Source organism: Leucopleurus acutus (assembly GCF_964270905.1).
Source record: "Leucopleurus acutus genome assembly, chromosome: 7".
Taxonomy (NCBI): Eukaryota; Metazoa; Chordata; class Mammalia; order Artiodactyla; family Delphinidae; genus Leucopleurus; species Leucopleurus acutus.
In genome coordinates, this window is record NC_139150.1 from 88,007,774 (window position 1) to 88,033,755 (window position 25,982).

General features: G+C 39.4%; 1 protein-coding gene across 1 annotated transcript; it reads right to left on the minus strand.

The window, feature by feature from the left end:
• Positions 1-7,813: 7,813 nt before the first annotated feature.
• Positions 7,814-25,535, minus strand: FAM240B (family with sequence similarity 240 member B; the record flags this gene model as incomplete). Its single annotated transcript, XM_082842526.1, has 2 exons — positions 7,814-7,907; positions 25,393-25,535. The coding sequence occupies 2 exons, from the start codon at positions 25,533-25,535 to the stop codon at positions 7,814-7,816; spliced, it is 237 nt and encodes a 78-aa protein (XP_082698652.1).
• Positions 25,536-25,982: the final 447 nt, after the last annotated feature.

Here is a 25,982-nt window from a genome sequence, read left to right on the forward strand (position 1 = left end):
ACCTCCCTGGGGATGGATGGGGCTTTTAAGGAGCCAGCCTGTATTTATTGCACTGGGGTGACACCCTGGGAATCAAAGAGGTATCTGAAGAGGAAAGAATGTTCTCCTTGGGAGGAACTATAACATGTTTTGGTACCAGCCCCAAACAAACAATGTTTAAAATCTTGACCTCTTGACAGAAGTTCACAGGCAGGGGTGTCTGATAGGGACTTGTGGTTAAGACCACCACCACTGGAAATGTCCTGAAATGCAATGCAATTATGAACAGCCTTGTCCACCTGCCTCTTCCTCTCCCAGTCCAAGAAAACAGAATGTGTGGGATCTAAAAGAAAAAAATCTCAAACCACAGCCCTGCACAGACCTCAGCTGAGAAGAGCAGCCTTGGCAGGAGGAGCACCCCCATTGCCTTCCAGCAGATGCACTGTGACCACAGCTTACACAATGAAGAAACTCAGTGGGCACTAAAGCCAACGTGGAGGCCAGAAGTCAAGGTGACCTTGGCTCCCAGCGGACTCCTTTGATCTAATTGCTTAAATCATATTCTTCCACTGTCACCTCCTCTCCACCACCCTCCTGCCAGGTCAGCAGACTAGAGTATGATCTACTCACTGCCCTCTTGGACTTGGACTTGGGTACAAGAGTCCTCAGATGAGGTAAGAATGGGAAAAGTACATTGTGGACTTTAATGCTAAAATGTTAATAGCTAACATTTATTGCAGTCTTTTGGTGTTTCAAGTATTGTTCAAGCACTCTGCTTATCTAATCTTGACAGTAATCCTATAAGGTAGGTACTTCAGAGATGAGGGAACTGAGTTTCAGAGAGGTTAAGTGACTTGCCTATGGTCTTCAGCATGGAAGGTGCAGCCCAGGACTCTTAACTGGTAGCCTGTGGGCTAGGTGGCCAGAGGGCCCCCTCTGCCCCACTTCCCCCCATACTCTGAAGATCCAGACCGCATGGAGCCTTTGGAAAGCCTGATGCATATTAGTATGCTAATGCATCTGAGAAGTTCAGCAGTAAACACTTAAAAAGGAAGTTGATTATATTTCTTCAGTCTAAAGCGTCTCACACTTAGTTGAGCAGCCCCCTACCCCACCCCCACCTTTAAATGGGATTCTTATTCCCCAAAACATAGAAGGAAGTGAGCCAGGGCTCTGTGAGCATCTTTGTGCAGGCACGGGAGGAGCTTCCTCTCCCAGGGCAGCCACTAATGCTGATGTGCTTGTCTCTGGCCAGGCTCTGGGCCAGTATCTAGCCTGGGGTCAGTCATTGTAGCCAGACATTCAGGCAGTATCATTAGGTGCAACCTAGTCAGGGCCCCGGGGCTGGTGCCTGTGTACTGGGCACTAGGTCCAGAGAAGGACTCTTTTTCTTTAACCATTATTTCCTTACTCTTTACATCTTTTTGTTTACAAGAGAGAGAAAGACAACTACAATGTTTTAAGAAAAAAAAAGGGTGAAGAAATCAAATGGTCTAGGGGTGAAGTTGGCTCCAGATCTGTCTGAATCCAAGGATTAAAATAAAGTCCCCCCACCTCCCCATCTCTCAGCCTTGCCTTCTTGTGCTTTGGCTTCATTCATGGACAGCACTGTCCCCGTGGTGACTGACAGCAGCTTCAGGCTCCATCAGCTTTATTGCTGGCAGATCCTATAGTTCCAGCCCAGGCCCTGGACCTATTTGGGTCCTGGGCCGTCCCTGCAACGATCTTTAGCACTTCTTCGATCAGCCAGGCTTGTGTCACAGGTCTGGGGGTGGGGATACCTCTCTTTACCACATGCAAAGTGAGTTGGAGATGGGCCTCTACCCCATCCCCCACCCCATTACAGTCTGCTATAAGGGAAAGGGGGAATTGACACTGGTCAGGCAAAACCAACAGCACCAGTACGAAGGGGTCTAGTATGAGCCAGGAGTTGTCTTCTCTTGCATGGTCACTCTTTGACAGAGCAGTTCCACCTCTTAGAGTTTATTCTAAGTAGATAATTGGACAGATATATTAAAAAAATATTAAAGAAAATAACATTCATTGAAACGTCCTTTGTAGTGAAAAACTAAAAAGTCTGTCAAAAGGGAATTGTTTAAATTATTTACATCCAAATAATACACAGCCAACAAAAGTATGGTGTACAAAAGATTTTTTAATCAATTTTATAATGTCCAGAATATACTGTTGAATGGAAAAACAGGTAAAAAATAATTTGTGGTAAGGTTACACTTTTGAAAAATTATTTATCTTTTTGAAAGATAATATATCTAAATAGAGGGATGCTTGAAAGTTTAAAAGATATTAACAGTGTTTATTGCTGGTTGGTGAACTTTGGGTGATTTTTATAAGCTTTTTACTTTCCTGAAATTTTACCACAAACTTGTCTATTTTTACAATCAAAAATTATTTATTACAAGTGCAATTATTTACTCTCTTCAAAGAAAACTATTATTTTCTAAGATAATTAATCTAAGGTTCCTGGCGTGGGGGAATCCTATCTTCCCCCTTTAGCATCTATGTTCTCAAGGGGCACATTGGCAAGCAGAAGCTGAGTGGGTTGCCTGGGGCTCCTCATTCCTGTCCTGTTGTGGTCCTCTGGGGAAGCCTGGCTTTGTTCTTCACCTGCATTTCAGCAGTGTTTCAGTGCTCATGGTGTTTGGGGGAGGTGGCCCAGAGTTGCAAATAATCCTTTGATTTATCTAAGGATTATTAGGTCTTTGGGTGCTGCCCATCTCGTCTGAAAGCGTAGGACAGTAAATCTTTTCTAACCAGTGTCCGCCCCTCACTCTATGCCCATCCACCATGTCTCTGGTAGCAAAGCCTTCAAGTGCCGCGTTGTTTCCTGGCTGGGCGTGTGTTTCCGCTTGTCTGAACCAAAAACAGCCTGAGGGCTTGGGCGCTGATCTGGATGTTGAGAGCTCTTCACAATTTTACTGTTTAATTGCTTTTGTGAAAAGAGATATTTTCTGCTTTCATTTCTTCTGTCACTGATACTAAATCATTTGTCCAAAAGACAAAAGGCCTTTTATAACTTCTTATTATCAATCATAAATAAAGCTGTGGTTTAAATTCAGTAAAGCCTTTTTGGGTGGCTGAGCTCATCTCTAGTTTGGTGCAATTCAAGATTTTGCCATTTTCAGTTTGTTTCACACAGGGTTATTAAAGGAAATGTGCTAATTAATTTTGAAATAAAAAGCTGTAAGCTTAAGGGGTTTTTTTTGAGTCACAGCATAAGGCAAATTAGTCATGTTTTGGTCTCTATATTTAATCACTTTAGAACACATTTTTATTTGTAGTTTCACTCACCTTGAATGGAGTAGAGATCACATAAGGGGTATAGTTTCCAAATCAAGTTGTTTGGATAAACATAGTTTTAACAAAGACTATCCCTAGCATCTGTAGAGTGCATTCTCCACACTGCTGCCAAGGGTGTTTCACGCAGTCACTTAAGACAAATTCTTAGCAAGTTACTGCCCTGCCTAAAAGCCTCTAATGTGTCTCCATTGCCTTTGGAGACTCATCAACTCCTTAGCCAGCATTTCAAGGGCCTCCCCGTTTAACCCCAACCCACCTCTCCAGTTAAAAAAAGCTCATTCCTGAGGAAGAATGCTGTTACCTCTCCTTCAAGGCCTACTCTCACCCTCTCTGTGGGACCTCCATGCCTCTCCCAGGCTGGACCCTCTACAGCATCTCATGTGCTCTTATTATGGCCTTCCATGCTGACTCAGTTTCCACCCCTCTTCACTGAGGTATAATTGACAAATTGTATATATTTAAGATATACAGCGTGATGTTTTGATACATATATACTTTGTGAAATGATTACCACAGTCAAGCTAATTATCATTTCCATCACCTCACATAGTTACCTTTATCTGTATGTGCATGTGTGCTGAGAACACAAGTCTACTCTCTTAACAAATTTCAAATATACAATATAGTACTATTAAACTACAGTGGTTGCCAGGGGCTGGGGCCTGGGGGACATGGGAAGATGGTACAAAGTTTCAGTTGTGCAGGATGACTAAGTTTTGGAGATCTAGTGTACACCCTTGTGACTGACTTGTTTGTTTTTCTCCACTCAATCCTGTGCCCTCTGGAGAAGACATTCCCAAGTCTGGCTAAGCCTCAGAGTCTCCTGGGTAGCTTGATAAAAATACAAAAATCCCTGAGCCCCATACCAGACCAACAGAATCAGAATCTCTGGGAGTCCGGATATCCATACATTTTAATCAGTTTTCTAGGTGATTCTGACCAGCAGGCAGGCTTGGTAACCACTGCCCCATTGCATTTTCCATGGACCCAGCCCAGTGAGAGCAAGAAATGGAATGAGGCAGAGAGTTGAGGTACATGGAGGACTCACTGTGTATCAGCTCCTCTCTAAGAGATTTTACATCTGTGCATTTAATCTCAACCACCTCAAGAAATAGATTATAGCAAGCCCAAGCCTATTACTATACACAAGAAAACCACAGTTAAAGGGGTTAGGCCCTTGTCCAAGATTCCCACTGGTAACAAAACCAGCTCTGCTGTCTTTTTAGGCTCATTCTTTTTACTTAACTCATGTTAATTAAATGTTAGTTAAAATAAGTTAACATCTATATTTTTAGAATCTCTGTGCCTTGCTCCCTTACATTCAATCAACCTGCAAGACCTACCCACTCTATCTGCCCATCTTCATTCTCTGCCATGTAGACCTCGGAAACAGCCTTCTAATTTGTCTCCTACCATTTCACCTCTAATCTGTTTTCCTAACTGTAGCTGAGTAATCATTTAAACTTTGCAAATCTGCCAAAGCCACTGCTCGTGGTATATTTTACCATATATAAGCTTTTCATTTTTACATATAAAAATATGCCTAATTTTACCTTTATAGCTTTGAGGTTTTCAGACTTGATAATGGGTGTTTAAGTGAGCCTTCCCTGCCCTTTAGACTTCTAATGCAAATGAAAATATAGGGGTTAAGTTTTACAATGAATAAAGAGTTTGTACATATTGACGTAGGAAGGCAAACCTCAGAAGAATGGGCAATAGGCATGAGTAGGTAATTCACTGATGAGGAAATTAAACTAATAAATAAATGAAAAGAAACCCTAATCACTAATGGTCAAAGAAACAAAGTGATGTCACTCAACTCCCCTCGGATTAGAAAAAATTAAAAACAGCTATGACCAGGACATGGAACCAACCTAAATGTCCATCAACAGATGAATGGATAAAGAAGATGTGGCACATATATACGATGGAACATTACTTAGCCATAAAAAGAAATGAAATTGAGTTATTTGTAGTGAGGGGGATGGACCTAGAGTCTGTCATACAGGGTGAAGTAAGTCAGAAAGAGAAAAACAAATACCATATGCTAACACATATACATGGAATCTAAAAAAAAAAAAAAAGGTACTGATGAACCTAGTGACAGGGCAGGAATAAAGACACAGACGTAGAGAATGGACTTGAGGACATGGGGTGGGGTGGGAGGGGGAAGCTGGGGTGAAGTGAGAGTGGCATGGACATATATACACTACCGAATATAAAACAGTTAGTGGGAAGCAGCAGCATAGCACAGGGAGATCAGCTCGGTGCTTTGCAATGACCTAGAGGGGTGGGATAGGGAGGGTGGGAGGGAGGCTCAAGAGGAAGGGTATATGGGGATATATGTATGCATATGGCTGATTCACCTTGTTGTACAACAGAAACTAACACAGTGTTGTGAAGCAATTATACTCCAGTAAGGATCTATTAAAAAAAACAACAACTATGATACATATTGCTGGCAGCAATGTGGGAGAAGAGTACTCTTGTAAACTGCTGGTTCATAGGGAAGTTTCGTCAGCCTTTTTGGGAAGTGTTCTAGTAACATTTTAAAAGAAACTGCAATACTGTTTGTTCTAATTTCCCATTCCTGGAAATCAGTTTACTTTCCAGCTCAAAACCATTAGAATAAAGGACCTGTGAACAAGAGTATTTACTGCTGCATTGTTCAAATGGCAAAAACCTGGATGTAGCATGATTGTCCATCCCTAAAAGAACTGTTGACTTTATTATGGAACATTCACATCATGGATGTGGAGCTTCAAAAAAAAGGGAGGGAGCAAGTCAAGACAGTAAGGACAAGGGATAAAAGGTTAATAAAAACGAATAAAATCATACCTGCATATGTGATATGATCAAATTTATGCACTTATATAAAATTATATACATATGTATGTATAGACAAAATCTGAAAAAATTAAAAATGCAAACCTAATCTGTTCATTTCTCTACCTAAAATCTGTCAATGGCTTCCTAATCCCCTGTGGATCAATGCAGGATCTTTGGCTTGGGCCCCAGAGGCCCCTGCTCATGTCTCCACCCTCCTATAAAACAGCTGCCCTCCTCATTCTGTGTCACAGACACGTTTCCTGGTTCTTCACCTCCCAGGACCCCCAGGCGCCCTCCACTCTGCAGCCCTCCTGCTCCTCTTTAGTTCTTCACACATGCTGTTTCTTTTCTTCTGCATGACTCTGCATGACTCATTTTTATGTCTCAGCTTACACATCAGTTTCTCAGGGGGCTTTCGCTGACTCTCAGATGTGGTTATGTATCCTGATATCTATTCCCATGGTTCTCTGTCCTTACTAAAATTCTATTTTATTATTAGCTTCTTTTCCCAAACTTTGCTCAGATTTTCCCAGCTGTAATTTACTGCTTAGTTGTTACATCTGAATTGGATAAGAGCCTATAGCAAAGACCTGAACATTGTACCCTGGATCTCATAACTGTGGGGATGTGGAATCACCTCTCCAACCCTGTTGCCACCCTGTGGACCTCTCAGCCATAAGGATCTCTTTTAATTTTATAGGGACAGCAGTTTATGCCACCACATAGCATCTGTGAGTGCTGTGATACCCTCCCCAGGATTGTCTGTGTCATTCTCTGGGTCCCTCTGGCCATCTGTGCTCCTTGGCTGCCTCAGGCTTCCCACTCTGCTCCTGTCCCCTGTGAGGAATCCCTGGGTAGAGGAGAAGAGGAGCCCTAGTTCCTGTGATTGTCAGAGTCCCTCCTGATCTGTGACCATGATCATGCTCTGGGCCTGAGAGGAGGCTGCAGCGAAAGTGACTTTAAATTCCAAAACATTCTAAAGACAGCTTGGAGCTGACACTTGCTATAGCAGCAGAGAACTAACCACGACAGGCGTGAGGGGTTAACACAGGGCACACACCAGGGAGGGCACGACAACCAAGTTTATTAAGCATTATTTTGCTTTCACTGCATGTTTCTAATTAAATGTTTATTTTAAAAAGACCCAATTTATATGAAGAGAAAATAATTTAGTTCAGTTCATTTTCAAACCATAATGTTAAAAAATTATTCTTTTCATAATAACAGCTTTCTTTCTGTAAGCAGTAGCATTTCTGTCTTCACAAAAAAGGGAGAACAGGAAAACAGATTGTATGACTATGTTTTTCCAGAAGACCTAGGTAAGCCAGTTTCCCAACAAGGTCATTGCCCCTGGTAAGCTTGGATAAAATAACAAGATTTTTTACATGAGAAGAAAATGTGGAAATAAATTACATTACATGTTAACTCAAAGAGATTTTTATATTAGATAACCCGAGCTTCTTATCCCTTTGGAGGTCATCCTGTCCTCTGTGGCAGGGAGGATTGAGTTGGATAAAGACTCTCATTAGCACTGGGGGAGGTTTCACATGTAAATCCCCTCACAAATGCGAGAGCAAATAGAGAGTGTCCTGCTTAGTAAGTCAACATAATTTGGGTGCTAGTTTTTTCTCTTAGAAAAGTGCCCTTGGTGGCTTGTTATCTTTGAAGTGGATGAGGCAGGAAGCTCTCAGCCCACAGTGTTTGCCTGCTTTTCCTTCCCATCAGGATTGTCCAACATCCCCAGCCTTTTCTCCAGTCTCTGCTTCCATTCTTCTCTGAGCCTGAGGAGGGGAAACAATATACGTGGTTAGTGCATTTGTCTAGACATCTGCTGGTCCAGAGAAGTTTTTTGTTTTTTGGGTTTTTTTCCTTCTGAAGAATATTTTTTAAGAGAAATAAGTGGCTTTTACAAATTAATGAAGAAAAAAATCAGTAGAGTAATGAGCAGTCTATGAATATGTAGTTTTCTCCAAAATTTATTCCTTCCTACATTGGTATGCGGATTCAGAGTAATATCAATCAAAATCCCAGCAGGACTTTTCTGTAGCTATCAACAACCTGATTCTAAATTTTATATGGAAAGGCAAAAGAAGTCAATTAGCCAAAACAATTTTAAAGTAGAAGAAAGATGGGAGACGCATACTACATGATTTTGAGGCTTAATGTAAAGCTACCATCATCAAGACAGTGTAGCATTGGTGAAGGAAGAAACAGATCAATGGAACAGAATGGTGTGGAAATAAACATACACAAATATAGCCAATTGATTTTTGACAAAGTACAAAGGCAGCTCAATGGAGGAAGGATAGTATTTTTTTTCAATAAATGATGCTGGAACATTATATATCCATATTAAAAAATGGCCTTTGATCCACACTCCACATCTTATACAAAATTAACTAAAAATGGATCATAGACATGAATGTAAAATGTAAGACCAAGGCTTCAAGAAAAAAGCCACAAAATAATATCTTCATGACCTTGGGATAAGGAAAAAATTCTTATATACATTACAAAAAGCATGATTCATAAAAGAATAAAAAATTTGGGACTTCATCAAAATTAAAACAATTTGTTCTGTGAAAGATACTGTAAAGAGAATAAAAGACAAGCCACAAACAGGGAGAAAATATTTGCAAGTCACATATCTGATAAGGGATTTATTTCCAGAATATATATAGTTTCAAACTCAATGATAAGAAAATAATATAATGAGGAAAATATTTGAACAGACATTTTCCTAAAGAAGTAATATGGGTGGCAAATAAACACGTAAAAGATGCTCAACATAATTAGGAAAATGCAAATTAAAACAACAATGAGGTACCAAAACAAACAAAAAAAACCAAAACCAACTCTTTCCCCCTACCTCCCCTGGCAAAACCAAAATCCAACCCCCACCCCCCAAACCAAAAAACCCTCACAACAAAATTCAAACCAAGTGCTGGCCAGGATGCTGACTAACTGGAACTCTTTTACATGCTATTAAAATGCAAAACGGTGCAGTCAGTTTGTAAAACAGTTTGGCAGTTTCTTATACAGTTAACCATACACTTACCCTATGACCCAGTAATTTCAATCCTATTTGCTCAAGAGAAATAGAAATTTATCTTCACACAGAAATCTATATGTGAATGTTTACAGCACTTTTATTTATAGTCACCCAAAACTGGAAACAACCTCAATGTCCTTCAATGGGGAGTGGATCACCAAATTGTGATACATCCCTACCACAGAAAAGTACTCAGCAATGAGAAGGAATGGATGTACACAACTGATAAACACAACAAGAAGAAAAAATCCCAAGTACATTGTGCTAAGTGAAAAGAGCCAGACACAAAAGACTACATACTGTATAATTCATTTATGACATTCTGGAAAAGGCAAAACTATAGGGATAAAGTACAGATCAGTGGTTGCTATGGACTGGAAATTGGGAGAGGAGTTGACCACAAAGGAGAAGCTTAAGGGAATTTTTCAGAGTGATGGAACTATTCTATATCTTGACTGTGGTGATTACATGACTCTGAGCATTTGTCAAACTCACAGATCTGTACGCAAAAAGAAAAGAAATGCATGGTGCTTATAAATCAATTAAGAAAAAGAAAGTCTATAATCAAACAGGCAGAGGCTATACAAAGGCAGTTTCTGAAGAAGAAATCCAGCTAGTTCCTATGCATATGAAAAGATCTCAACCAAACCTGTAATTAATTAAATTCATTTTAAAACAGTGAGATGCCATTTTCACCTGTCAGATTAACAATGATTAAGAGTCTGACAACACACAGTGTGAGTGACTGGGAATTGGCATTCCCATACTTAGAGTGGAAGTTTAAAACAACCTCTTTGCAAGACAAGGAGGCAATAGCTATCAAAATTTAAAACACTCATCTTTTGACATATCTTCATTTCTATGAACTTATCCCATAATGCTTATCCATGTATGATTAATGTATGTACAACTATTCTTATTACAACATTGTTTGTAAAGCTAAAAAATGAAAAACAACCTAAATGTCCTTCAGTGTGATTGTTTAAATTAATTGTCACATCATTATTGTGGAAAACATTAAAGAAGTACTGAAAGTGCCAATATAGAAAAACTTCCAAGATAGCATAAGTTAAAAAAGGAAGGTGCATATTAATACTATGTATAAAATAGATAACTAATGAGAACCTACTGTATAGCACAGGGCACTCTACTCAGTGCTCTGTGGTGACCTAAATAAGAAAGAAATCCAAAAAAAGGGGATATATGTATATGTATAGCTGATTCACTCTGCTGCACAGTATAAACTAAAACAATATTGTAAAGAAACTATACTCCAATAAAAATTTTTTTAAAAATTAAAAAAGGAAAGTGCAGAATATTGAAGATTGTGTAGATCCTATTTTGCATAAAAATACAGCACACTTATTTATTTGCTTAGAAAAACTAAAGTTTTGGAGAGATATATGTGAGAAACTGTTGATGTCAGTTTTCTCTGGAGAGCAGGTCTAGGAGCCTAAGTGTGAAGGACACTGGTATTAAAAAGTATATACTTGGGGAGACCTTCAAGATGTCAGAGTAGTAAGATGTGGAGATCACCTTCCTCCCCACAGATACATCAGAAATACATCTACATGTGGAACAACTCCTACAGAACACCCACTGAATGCTGGCAGAAGACCTCAGACCTCCCAAAAGGCAAGAAACTCCCCCACGTACCTGGGGAGGGCAAAAGAAAAAAGAAAAAACAGAGACAAAAGAATAGGGATGGGACCTGAACATCTGGGAGGAAGTGGTGAAGGAGGAAAAGTTTCCACACACTAGGAAGCCCCTTCACAGGTGGAGACGGGGTGTGGCAGGGGGTGGGGGAAGCTTCGGAGCCACAGAGCAGAGCGCAGCAACAGGGGTGCAGAGGGCAAAGTGGAAAGATTCCCACACAGAGGATCACTGCCAACCAGGACTCACCAGCCTCAGAGGCTTGTCTGCTCACCCGCCGGGGTGGGCAGGAGCTGGGAGCTGAGGCTCAGGCTTCAGAGGCAGACCCCAGGGAGAGGACTGGGGTTGCCTGTGTGAACACAACCTGAAGGGGGCTAGTGTGCCACAGCTAGCCGGGAGGGAGTCCGGGAAAAACTCTGGACCTGCCTAAGAGGCAAGAGATTGTTTCAGGGTGCGCAGGGAGAGGGGATTCAAAGCACTGCCTAAATGAGCTCCAGAGACGGGCGTGAGCCACGGCTATCAGCACAAACACCAGAGACGGGCATGAAACACTAAGGCTACTGCTGCAGCCACCAAGGAGCCTGTGTGCAAGTACAGGTCACTATCCACACCTCCCCTCACAGGAGACTGTGCAGCCCACCATTGCCAGGGTCCCGTGATCCAGGGACAAATTCCCTGGGACAACACACGGTGCACCTCAGGCTATTGCAATGTTACGCTGGCCTATGCTGCCACAGGCTCACCCCGCATTCTGTACCCCGAACTCCCCGCAACCTGAGTGAGCCAGACACCCCGCATTCCGTACCCCGACCTCCCCCAGTCTGAGTGAGCCAGAATCCACAAATCAGCTGCTCCTTTAAACCCATCCTGTCTGGGCGGGAACAGACGCCCTCAGGAGACTTACACGCACAGGTGGGGCCAAATCCAAAGCTGAACCCCAGGAGCTGTGCGAACAAAGAAGAGAAAGGGAAATCTCTCCCAGCAGCCTCAGGAGCAACAGATTAAATCTCCACAATCAACTTGATGTACCTGCATCTGTGGAATACCTGAATAGACAATGAATCATCCCAAAATTGAGGCGGTGGACTTTGGGAGCAACTGTAGACTTGAGGTTTGCTGTATACGACAGACTGATTTCTGGTTTTATGTTTATCTTAGTTTAGTAGTTAGAGTTTATTATTGTTAGATTATTATTGCTATAATATTGCTATTATCATTGCTAGATTTGTTTATTGATTTGGTTGCTCTCTTTCTTTTTTAAAAAATATATATATATATATTTTTCCTTTTTCTCTTTTTCTGAGTGTGTACGGGTATGCTTCTTTGTGTGATTTTGTCTGTATAGCTTTGCTTTTAGCATTTGTCTTAGGGTTCTGTCTGTTTTTCTGTGTTTTTTTTTTAATACAGTTTTTAATGCTTGTTATCTATGGTGGATTTGTTTTTTGGTTTGGTTGCTCTCTCTTTCTTCTTTTATAATCACTTTCTAATTTTTTAAATTTTAATACTTTTAAATTTTTTTATTTTAATAATTTTATTTCTTTTTCTCTCTTTTTTTCTCCCATTTATTCTGAGCCATGTGGCTGACAGGGTCTTGGTGCTCCGGCTGGGTGTCAGGCCTGTGCCTCTGAGGTGGGAGAGCCAAGTTCAGGACATTGGTCAACCAGAGACCTCCCAGCTCCATGTAATATCAAACAGTGAAAGCTCTTCCAGAGATCTCCTTCTCAACGCTAAGACAGAGCACCACTGAATAACCAGCAAGCTACAGTGCTGGACACCCTGTGTCAAACAACTAGCAAGACAGGAACACAACCCCACCCATTAGCAGAGAGGCTGCCTAAAATCATAATAAGGTTACAAACATCCCAAAACACACCACCAGACGTGGTTCTGCCCACCAGAAAAACAAGATCCAGCCTTATCCACCAGAACACAGGCACCAGTCCCCTCCACTAGGGAGCCTACACAACCCACTGAACCAACAGCCACTGGGGGTAGACACCAAAAACAAGGGAACTACGAACCTGCAGCCTGTGAAAAGGAGACCCCAAACACAGTAAGTTAAGCAAAATAAGAAGACAGAGAAACACACAGCAGATGAAGGAGCAAGGTAAAAACCCACCAGACCTAACAAATGAAGAGGAAATAAGCAGTCTATCTGAAAGAGAATTCAGAGTAATGATAGTAAAAATGATCTAAAATCTTGGAAATAGAATGGAGAAAATATAAGAAATGTTTAACAAGGACCTAGAAGAACTAAAGAGTAAACAAACCTTGATTAACAACACAATAAATGAAATTAAAACTTCTCTAGAAGGAATCAATAGCAGAATAACTGAGGCAGAAGAACAGATAAGTGACCTGGAAGATACAATAGTGGAAATAACTACTGTAGAGCAGAATAAAGAAAAAAGAATGAAAAGAACTGAGGACAGTCTCAGAGACCTCTGGGACAATATTAAACTCACCAACATTCTATTTATAGGGGTCCCAGAAGAAGAAGAGAAAAAGAAAGGGACTGAGAAAATATTTGAAGAGATTATAGTTGAAAATGTCCATAATATGGGAAAGGAAAGAGTCAATCAAGTCCAGGAAGTGCAGAGATTCCCATACAGGACAAATCCAAGGAGAATCATGCCAGGACGAATATAAATCAAACTATCAAAAATTAAATACAAAGAAAACATATTAAAAGCAGCAACGGAAAAACAACAACTAACATACAAGGGAATCCCCATAAGGTTAACAGCTGATCTCTCAGCAGAAACTCTGCAAGCCAGAAGGAAATTGCAAGACATATTTAAAGTGATGAAAGGGAAAAACCAACAACCAAGATTACCCAGCAAGGATCTCACTCAGATTCGTCAGAGAAATTAAAACCTTTACATACAACAAAAGCTAAGAGAATTCAGCATCACTGAACCAGCTTTACAACAAATGCTAAAGGAACTTCTCTAGGCAGGAAACACAAGAGAAGGAAAAGACCTACAATAACAAACCCAAATAATTAAAAAAATCATAACAGGAACATACATATTGATAATTACCTTAAATGTAAATGGATTAAATGCTCCCACAAAAAGACATAGGCTGGCTGAATGGATACAAAAACAAGACCCATATATATGTTGTCTACAAGAGAAACACTTCAGACCTAGGGACACATACAGACTGAAAGTGAGGTGATGGAAAAAGATATTCCATGCAAATAGAAATCAAAAGAAAGCTGGAGTAGAAATTCTCATATCAGGTAAAATAGACTGTAAAATAAAGACTATTAAGGGAGACAAAGAAGGACACTACATAATGATCAAGGGGTCAATCCAAGAAGAAGATATAACAATTGTAAATATTTATGCACCCAACATAGGAGCACCTCAATACATAAGGCAAATGCTAACAGCCATAAAACGGGAAATCGACAGTAACACAATCATAGTAGGGGACTTTAACACCCCACTTTCACCAATGGACAGATCATCCAAACTGAAAATAAATCAGAAAACCCAAGCTTTAAATGATGCATTAAACAAGATGTACTTAATTGATATTTATAGGACATTCCATCCAAAAACAACAGGATACACTTTCTTCTCAAGTGCTCATGGAACATTCTCCAGGATAGATCATATCTTGGGTCACAAATCAAGCCTTGGTAAATTGAAGAAAATTGAAATCATATCAAGTATCTTTTCTGACCACAACACCCTGAGACTACATAACAATTACAGGAAAAAAATCTGTAAAATATACAAACATATGGAGGCTAAACAACACATTACTATACTAAATAACCAAGAGATCACTGAAGAAATCAAAGAGGAAATCAAAAAATACCTAGAACAAATGACAATGAAAACACAATGACCCAAAACCTATGGGATGCAGCAAAAACAGTTCTAAGAGGGAAGTTTATAGTAATTTAATCCTATCTCAAAAAAAAAAACCCATCTCAAATAAACAACCTAACCTTACACCTAAACAATTAGAGAAAGAACAACAACAACAACAACAAAAAATTAGCAGAAGGAAAGAAATCATAAAGATTAGATCAGAAATAAATGAAAAAGAAATGAAGGAAACAATAGCAAAGATCAATATAACTAAAAGCTGGTTCTTTGTAAAGGTAAAATTGATAAACCATTAGCCAGACTCATCAAGAAAAAAAGGGAGAAGACTCAAATCAATAGAATTAGAAATAAAAAGGGAGAAGTTACAACACACACTGCAGAAATACAAAGGATCATGAGAGATTACTACAAGTAACTATATGCCAATAAAATGGACAACCTGGAAGAAATCTACAAATTCTTAGAAAAGCACAACCTTCCGAGACTGAACCAGGAAGAAATAGAAAACATAAACAGACCAATCACAAACACTGATATTGGGACTGTGATTAAAAAACTTCCAACAAATAAAAGCCCAGAACCAGATGGCTTCACAGATGAATTCTATCATACATTTAGAGAAGAGCTAACATCTATCCTTCTTAAACTCTTCCAAAATATAGCAGAGGGAGGAACACTACCAAACTCATTCTACGAGGCCACCATCACCCTGATACCAAAACCAGACAAAGATGTCACAAGGAAAGAAAACTACAGGCCAATGTCACTGATGAATGTAGATGCAAAAATCCTCAACAAAATACTAGCAAACAGAATCCAATAGCACATTAAAAGGATCGTACACCCTGATCAAGTCGGGTTTATCCCAGGAATGCAAGGATTCTTCAATATACGCAAATCAATCAATGTGATAAACCATATTAACAAATTGAAGGAGAAAAATCATATCATCATCTCAATTGATGCAGAAAAAGCTTTCAACAAAATTAAACACCCATTTATGACAAAAACACTCCAGAATGTAGGCATAGAGGGAACTTACCTTAACATAATAAAGGCCATATGTGACAAACCTGCAGACTACATTGTTCTCAATGGTGAAAAACTGAAACCATTTCCTCTACGATAAGAAAGAGAAAAGGTTATCCTCTCTCACCACTATTATTCAACATAGTTTGGACGTTTTAGCCACAGCTATCAGAGAAGAAAAAGGAATTCAAATCGGAAAAGAAGAAGTAAAGCTGTCACTGTTTGCAGATGACATGATACTATACATAGAGAATCTGAAAGTTGCAACCAGAAAACTACTAGAGCTAATCAATGAATTTGGTAAAGTAGCAGGATACAAAATTAATGTACAGAAATCTCTTGTATTCCTATACACTAATGATGAAAAATAAGAAAGAGAAATTAAGTAAACACTCCCATTTACCATTGCAACAAAAAGAATAAATTAACTAGGAAAACACCTGCCTAAGGAGACAAAAGACCTGTATGCAGAAAATTATAAGACACTGATGAAAGAAATTAAAGATGATACAAATAGATGGAGAGATATACCATGTTCTTGGATTGGAAGAATCAACATTGTGAAAATGACTCTACTACCCAAAGCAATCTACAGATTCAATGCAATCCCTATCAAACTACTAATGGTATTTTTCACAGAATTAGAACAAAAAATTTCACAATTTGTATGGAAACACAAAAGACCCCAAATAGCCAAAGCAATCTTGAGAAAGAAAAACGGAGCTGGAGCAATCAGGCTCCCAGACTTCAGACTATACTACCAAGTTACAGTAATCAAGATAGTATGGTACCGGCACAAAAACAGAAATATAGATCAATGGAATAGGATAGAAAGCCCAGAGATAAACCCACGCACATATGGTCACCTCATTTTTGATACAGGAGGCAAGAATATACAATGGAGAAAAGACAGCCTCTTCAATAAGTGGGGCTGGGAAAACTAGACAGCTACATGTAAAAGAATGAAATTAGCACACTCCCTAACAGCATACCCAAAAATAAACTCAAAATGGATTAAAGACCTAAATGTAAGGCCAGACACTATAAAACTCTTAGAGGAAAACACAGGAAAAACACTCTATGACATAAATCACAGCAAGATCCTTTTTGACCCACCTCATAGAGAAATGGAAATAAAAACAAAAATAAACAAATGGGACCTAATGAAACTTAAGAGCTTTTGCACAGTAAAGGAAACCATAAACAAGATGAAAAGACAACCCTCAGAATGGGAGAATATATTTGCAAATGAAGCAACTGACAAAGGATTAATCTCCAAAATTTACAAGCAGCTCATGCAGCTCAATAACAAAAATACAAACAACCCAATCCAAAAACGGGCAGAAGACCTAAATAGACATTTCTCCAAAGAAGATATACAGTTTGCCAACAAACACATGAAAGGATGCTCAACATCACTAATCATAGAGAAATTCAAAACAAAACTACAATGAGGTATCACCTCACACCAGTCAGAATGGCCATCATCAAAAAATCTGCAAGCAATAAACGCTGGAGAGGGTGTGGAGAAAAGGGAACCCTCTTGCACTGTTGGTGGGAATGTAAATTGATACAGCCACTATGGAGAAGAGTATGGAGGTTCCTTAAAAAACTAAAACTACCATATGACCCAGCAATCCCACTACTGGGCATATAGCCTGAGAAAACCATAATTCAAGAAGAGTCATGTACCCAATGTTCATTGCAGCTCTATTTACAATAGCCAGGACATAGAAGCAACCTAAGTGTCCATTGACAAATGAATGAATAGAGAAGATGTGGCACATATATACAATGGAATATTACTCAGCCACAAAAAGAAACAAAACTGAGTTATTTGTAGTGAGGTAGATGGACTTGGAGTCTCTCATACAGAGAGAAGTAAGTCAGAAAGAGAATAATAAATACCATATGCTAACATGTATATATGGAACCTGAAGAAAAATGGTTTTGAAGATTCTAGGGGTAGGACAAGTATAAAGACACAGACCTAGAGAATGGCCTTAGGACACGGGGAAGTGGAAGGGTAAGCTGGGACGAAGAGAGAGTGGCATGGACTAAATATACTCCCATATGTAAAATAGATAGCTACTGGGAAGCAGCTGCATAGCACAGGGAGATCAGCTTGGTGCTCTGCCATGACCTAGAGAGGTGGGATAGGGAGGGTGGGAGGGAGACACAAGAAGGAGGAGATACGGGGATATATGTTTATGTATAGCTGATTCACTTTGTTATAAAGCAGAAACTAACACATCATGGTAAAGCAATTATACTCCAATAAAGATGTTAAAAAATATGCTTGGTTAGTTTCTTAAGTTGGATAAATCATTTTATTCATTTAATAGGGCTGCCATAACAAAATACCAGGCTGATTGGCTTAAACAACAGACAATTATTGTCTCAGTTTTGGAGGGTGATAGTTCAAGATCAAGGTGTTAACAGGTTTGATTTCTCCCAAGGCCTCTCTCCTTTACATGCAGATGTCCTTCTTGCTCCATCTTCATGTGGCCTTTCCTCTGTGTTTGTGCATCCCTGGTGTCTCTTTGTGTATCATAACCTCTTCTTCTTATAAGGACAACAGTTACTTGGATCGGGTCCCACCCTAAAAGCTCTCACTTTAACTGTCACTTGTTTTAAAGGCCCTATCTTCAAATACAGTCACATTCTAAGGTGCTGGTGGTTAGGACTTCCCATATGAATCTGGGGGAAACAATTCATAACAATGCTAAAGCAATGCATGATTATTATGGATAAATTAGAATACACAATAATGAATAAAGAAAAATTGGATTCAACCTTAATTGTTTACTCTTGTAAATAACCCTAAAATGAGTATGATAATAATTAATACTCTTTCCATATACCAGTCTACTTTCCTTGAAAAGATCCCCAGAGGTGAATAACTAGAGGGTATAAATATTTTGAAAGCTGTAGGCACCTATTATCAAACTGACTTCAAGAAACTTCTTACGTAAAACTCTGCTCAATTATGGGCCCAAGAAAGAATGGAAAGAATTTGGAATGTTGGCCTGTTGTTTGGTGGTGATGTTGCTTAAGCACATGAGCAACCAAGAATTAAAAGTTGAAATACTGAGAGAATAGGGACATGGGGGGATATCATCCTCATTCTACCTCAACTTTAAATAGAATGAATGACATAGAAATATAGTTTGCCGGTTTGAAAGGGAAGATAAAACATGGAACTGCTGCTCTCCCATTAGTGGACATAGGTCCATGCACATTTTTCTTAAGAAGTGATGATTTATTGAGATTATATGACCTTGTATTGAGATCCACCTATTAGTAATTTTAATAATTATATTCCTTCATTATGGTTATTAAGTAATAATCTTGTTATTTTATTTGCAATCAACCTCTCCAACCTGGGAAATATCCAAGCTCACAAGCTCCCGTTGTTAAGCATCTCTGAAAGGCTCTGTAAATAAATCTGCCTCCAAAAGTACATGACTTTTGTCACCTGGGGTCTTTTAAAGCTCAGTAATAAAGGCTGCTGCCTGTATGTTTCATTGAACTGTAGGGGCATAATATAATGTGAATTCATCATTAATTAAAGGGGCTTTAACTTTTCCTTGGTGTGGTGGGTATGAAAATGTATTACTCAGAGATCCTGCTGGCCAATTGCCTGTTTTTGTAAATAAAGTTTTATCAGAACACAGCCCTGCCCATTTGTGACTATTGTCTGTGACTGCTTTCATACAATGGCAGGATTGAGTAGTTGCAACATAGAGCACAAAGCCCAAAATATTTACTACCTTGTCCTTTATAGGAAATATTTGCCGCCCCCTCATCTAGATTTAAGAAAGTGATGGAGAAAATCTTAATAATGCAGATTAAACTTAGAAGTGTGCCCTGTCTTCTATAACTATTATGTTGTGAATGGCAGAAAAAGAATGTGGAAAAGCTCTTCTGGCACTAGAAAACTATAATCCTTAACAATCTGACTTTGCTGAATTGTATAGTAATTAAACATTTATTCGTTGTCTGATTTTGTCCTATCATGGCTGAATTGCAACCATATGTTGGCTATAGAGACAAAAGGTTGGCAAAAACCAATAGAAGGATGTTGTGAGAATCAGTTGGATATATGAAATGTGTAATAAAGAGCATTGCATGTTTTATTCTTATTTGTAAAGTATATGTCACACATCTTTATAAAAGTAAAATTCATAATAAAATTATGTACATATATATGTGTATACATTTTTTACACAGAGAGACAGTCATTAAATGTTTACCAGCACACCATAACTTGCTTCCCATTTTTCTCTCACAGGTGCTTTCCCCAATAAAGCTCACACCCGGGGCTTCCCTGGTGGCGCAGTGGTTGGGAGTCCACCTGCCGATGCAGGGGACATGGGTTCGTGCCCCGGTCCGGGAAGATCCCACATGCCGCGGAGCGGCTAGGCCCATAAGCCATGGCCGCTGAGCCAGCATGTCCGGAGCCTGTGCTCCGCAACGAGAGAGGCCACGACAGTGAGAGGCCCACATAACGCAAAAAAAAAAAAAAAAAAAAAAAAAAGCTCACACCCATCTAATTTCATCTTGCCCTCTGCTTCTTGGAGGAACCAAATTAACACATTTGGAATGATGAATTTATTCTAGGAACAGAATTTAGGAATCTGGGGTTTATGACACATTTATTCACTTTTTGTATTATCTATATCACCATTTATTGCCAGATGGATGATAGATGCCACTATCTACCTAGTTCCCATTAAATCCTATTTTATGAGTATTTAGACTGTTTCCTGCCCCTTTCTGGTCAATATCTTTCATCACTGTGTTGCTTCCCTTTATCTTTGTGCTCTCAGTAAGCTGGTGAATATAAGTGTATATATGGATCTTTTCTTTTATAGTAAGGAAGGTCAATATGAGAAAGATAATGCTTAAAAATTGGTATGCAGAGTCAGATACAGCAGAGGAGCAATAAAACTGACATTAAACTTGAAGAGAACATTTTTTTCCTTAAGTCTAGAAATACTGACCTCACTTTTCAAATGGAGACCAAATGATATTTACTATTTATTGTTCTAGATTCATCTGATTAGTGGAGGAGTTGTAATTAATATCTAGGAACACAGATTCTGCTTGATAAGTATGGGATTTGACTAGAAAGGAGGACTTTTTTTAAGAACCATAAGCCAGAATCACAAACCAGAATCACAATGTCCTTACTAAGAACCACAGAAGATCAACTGGGCACATAATTAGTTTTTTTTTTTTTTCTATCATGTGCTTGCTAGGCCCTAAAGATATGTGCCAGTTTGGGTCCTCCAAGAAGCAGATTCAAAGGAATCAACCATGAAAAATAAAGCAGGGGTTGGGGGAAGAAACAGAAATGGTAAGGGATAGCCTTCAGATTAGCATGCTGGTCTAACACCTGTGAAAGGAGAGTGAGAAGTAAGGAATGATTGGGTAGGAAAAGGCCCGAACCACAGCATAGTTCTGAGAAAGCTTAGCTGAGCTGATGAGGAGTCCCTGGGTAAAAGTTTCCCAGTAGAGGAGTTCTGTCACACAGGAATTTACCAGGACTAGCTACTCCTGCCATGCTCAGTCACTGGCTAGAGCAGTCAGGGGTAAATGTGGCCTCAGCTCAAATAAAATGGCAGACCCAGAAAGGCAACACCTAGGGCTCTTAGTCAACTTTCTCCCCATTGCAAGTTTAGAGCACCTCTGTGGCTACCTCAATATGTAAAGAAGAGCAGTAAAATAATAATCCTTGTCATCAAGGAATTTATAATTTACTGAGTCCTTGATCTCCCAATTTAGATTTCACACTATAATCATAATCTCTGTGCTTTTGTTTTAATATGAAAGGTCAGATGATGCTTTTGCTGCCCCTATTCCTGTGTAATAATGAACATGCCTTTACAGTGGTTTTTTCATAGTAGGGAGAGATGGGCCTGATCCTGGTTCCCTTTGACCTTCAGCTCACCAGCTGGTCTGGTCACGGGGCAGCTCAGCATACTGCTCTGAACAACTCAGTTTACCAGCCATATACCTCACCCCCTCAGTTTGAATGAAAAAACTAACTAAAATTTTTCTCACTGGTTATTTTTCGTAGACTAAATCTTATAAAAAGTTTGAAATGATGATTTCATCTGGCTTGGAGATTATGAGTTGGATATTTTGTTACCTGCTTCTGAAAGCATCCTGATTGACATAACTGATAAGTAGGAATCAAAGCAGAGGGAGGTGAGTGGTCTTGGGGTGAGGCCTGATAAACCCCTCTCCTCACTTAGACACTCTGAGCTCTGCTAAATTCTGAAGAGGTATTTTGAAGATCATACTTCTTGCATTAAAACATTATTATTTTCATATAAGCATTGTACATTTACTCAGTTATAGTTACAGACTGGTTATTTAGGCTTAGGTGTTCATATAATTTATCATCTAAATTGAGATACTTTGGAAATAAAAGGGAGCACAATTCATAATTATAACAAATTGATATACATACACCTGGACTGTCCCAACACACCAGGAGATTTGTTCATTGTACCTACAGTACACTTGACTTCTCTCAAATTGCCTCAATCAGTTATTTGCAAACAGACTTCAACTTCTCCAGGGGACTGACGCCTGCTGTGTTGCTTCTTTCTAGCCAGACTCAGAGAGAGTAAGAGGGTTTCTAGTTCTGAGGCCACCCACTTTGGCTTGTGATCTCACCTCCAGGGCTTCTTCCACACACATGTGTTCCTAGGGTAAATGGATTCTCTGCAGCTCTGGCTGCATTCCTCTCAGTCAGTGAACCCGTAGGCATGTGCTAATGAGCATGTCCATGGTGAAACACCTGTTTCCACTCTACTCAGCTTTGGCACAAGGCCTTGCCGGTTAGCCCAGCTGAGGAACATAAGGCATTATTGGCTCTGTTCTACTATCAGCAAAGGCGTTGGTGGAAAATTTTGAGTTTGTTTTTGAGGTTTTTGTCTTCTACTGTTTATTTAGAACATTTCTTGATTGCACAGTGGCTTGAAATTGCCACTTTTATAAATGGAGGGTAAAATAACAAAAGGTGTCAGTGTTATGTGTGTGTCTCAGGTTATGCACTTACATATAAGCATTTTGGAAAGCCATAGCCTTAGGGGAAATAGGGACCCAAGGTTTTATGCCATTCATTGGTCTGGTCAAGTGTATCCTGGAAGATAATTATTTTAGGACAATATTTCAAACTGTTTGCTTACATAAGCAATATTTAAGCAAATATTCTGACATTCTGGTTTGGGTTTAAAAATATTTATATTCTTTCTGTGCAACTTGGTTCATCTGGGATATATGTGGCTGTATTTTTTGTTTTGTTTTCGTTTTTTAACAAAAATAATAACAAAACCACTATGTTGTCATTCATTGTTTACCAAATTAAGAAGGCTTTTTGAGTTTTATATTCATAGTTGATAGGGGGCAACAGCTCTGGTAAGTGAGACTCAAGAACAGAGGAGGAGACCATAGAACCTCCCTCTCCTCCCCCAGCCTCTGCTGATTTTCCTCTTCTCTGAGCAAGGCAGCAGCTCTGTCTCCATCTTCAAACGTTTATTTGGGAAAGACAATGCTAAAACGTTTCATGATGAGCACATTTTGAAGATTTATTCTCTTGGCTATAGAAGGAAGAGAAAACTGCTCCAAACTCTGAAGGGAGTCTTTTTAGGGGGCACATTAGAACCTGGATAATTAATTCATTTGTTCTATGGGCCATTTGCAAATGGTTGCTTTTTTGAATAACTTTTTTCCTAATTATAATAGGGTAGTGTCATTTTAGAAACTTTGGAAAAAATAGAAGAACACATGCACACAAAATTTGCCATTCCACCAGTCAAAAATAACCCTCTTAATATTTTTAGAGTATTTTCTTCTAATCTTTCCCTATACATATGGATAAACTGCATCTATACATTAAAAAAGTCAGATCATATTGCAAATTTTGCTCTTAATCCCACACCCCAGGGCTTCTGGAAAGGAAGATGCAGTACAGGGCTCACGTGGGGATCTGGCTCCCAGTGGGCTTGTGCGCCAGGACTAGGGGAGGAAGATGGCAGGGACCATACAACTGACTCTTCTTGCTCCCCTGGACTCTTCAGGACTGGGTGCTCTAACATGTAACTCTTTTAGCATTTAGAAAAACCTGGTTTTTCTTGCTGGACAACCAGGAATGTAACTGGAATAATGGTAGAGCTCTTCTCTGGATATAGAGAGAGGCTATTTCCCCTCAGGAGCTGAAGAAAAGGTTTTAGAAGTTAATGTTGGTGCAACACATGTGAATTACACATGTTTGTAGCTCAGCATACTCAGAAACATGGAAGCACATGCCTTGCTGTCCAGCAGAACACACAGATGCGATTCCACTTATAAGTGGGCATCTCAGCAAACAGACAGCCTGGCTGGGCTGTTCCCATTTTAGGGACAGAGAACCCAGACAGTCCCTGAAAAGTTGAGCTGATCTGTCTGCTCCAGGGCACTACATGTGTGAGGGCAGGTGCTGGCCCTTTTAGTCAGAGCAATGTTGACACTTGTGACACATGTCTTCTCACATAAATAAATGTTCCCCTCTCAGCAGACTTCTTTGACTAGAACAAGTTCAACTGCCAGTAAGAGGAAGATCACATTATTCTTCCCCCAAGAAATTTAATATGTATCATCTCAGATGTGGGATCTTTCACACTTATACACATCTGTTGACCTAACTCTGAAATTTAGTGTATCCTCGTGTGCTGAGGATTGCAACAGAGGCAGGGTGAGGAAGAGATTTTTTCAGTTCATTAAGACATAAATAACAGAAACTCATTTTTGTTTACACAAAGAAAAAGCTTGTTCATATCTATAAGTCATTGGTTCTCAGTAAGGGGCAACTTTGCCCTCTAGAGGACATTTGGCAATGTCAGGAGATATTTTTGGTTGTCACAATGTGGCAGGGGAGTACTAGCAGCATCTAATGTTTTGAGGGATGCTGCTAAACATCTTACAAAGCATAGGACAGCTGCCTTAGTAACAAAGAATTATAAGACCCTAAATGTCAGTTGTGCTGAGGTTGAGAAACTCTGGTATAGATGGTAGCAAGACTAAATGAGTAGATGAATTAATCATGTCTTTAATTTTTTATATTTTATGATATTTTGACATCTTAAAAAGCTTTCTGGCTGCCCTTGACAGGGCTAGCCTTCTTCTGCATGTCAACCAATCCTGAGTCTGTGGCCCTAAGCACCTCCTTATCTAACTCTCATAGATAAAGCCATATTTCCCCTGCCCTATATCATCCCAAGACCAGGCCAGGCACCAGACAACTAGAGACCATCCCTAAATCCCACAACCCTCAGGAATTATTCAAACTAGCCAATCCTAAACTGTTTACTCTGCCTTTCCTTGGAAACCCTGATAAAGGCTCTGGCTTAGACTTTCCCTCTGCTTTCATCTTCTGCCACGTGGCCAAAACCTGTGGCCCTGAGTGGCATGCAGTGATACTCTCTCTGAAAGCTGTGTGTATAATAGATGTCTTCCTTCTAAGCCTCATTCTCATTTTGTCTGTGGCTACACCGACTTGACCATACCACCTCCAATATTTGCATTATTAGAAAAGTAGGTAATGAAAACAATTCAGTTTCCCCATCTTCACATCTGGTATGTTTCTGGGGAAATCTACCTTAAAAAATAGTGAAGAAACAATCCACATACTTTCTCAGGGCACTTCTTCCCTGACGATCTTCCTCCAGTTCCCGGTAACCAGTCTGTTTGCTAATTTCTTTCTCCCAGAAGCTTTTGAGCTCATGACAAGTTTCACAGCAGAAGACTTCTCGACGTATGTATTGATTGTTCATCCTCTGAAAATTAAAGAAAAAACAAACCCAAGTACTTCAAATAAAGCCACTCTAATTTTGGAGTGATGAAAAATGAGTTTGAATCCATACACTGCCAATTACACTTTTTGTGCCTGTAGACAAATCACAGTCACTATGATTTTGTTTGTCAACTGCAAATAGGGATAATAATGGTTAATGTCAGAATACACTGTGAAAAATTTTGAAATGAGCAAAAATACAAAGGATGTCTGATAACCCTTCCAGATTATCTGATTCTACAAGGGCCTGCCCCTTTCATGCCTTTGAGCTATTTTACAACTCTGTAAATTATAGAAAAAGTATAGTAATGCAAATGATTTTTGAACATAGAGATTCAAATATATTTTGTCCAGTGGGATGTGATTGATATCGCTGTGAATATCAACCAATTTTCATCTACTTATAAATTCATTTTAATATTCTTGA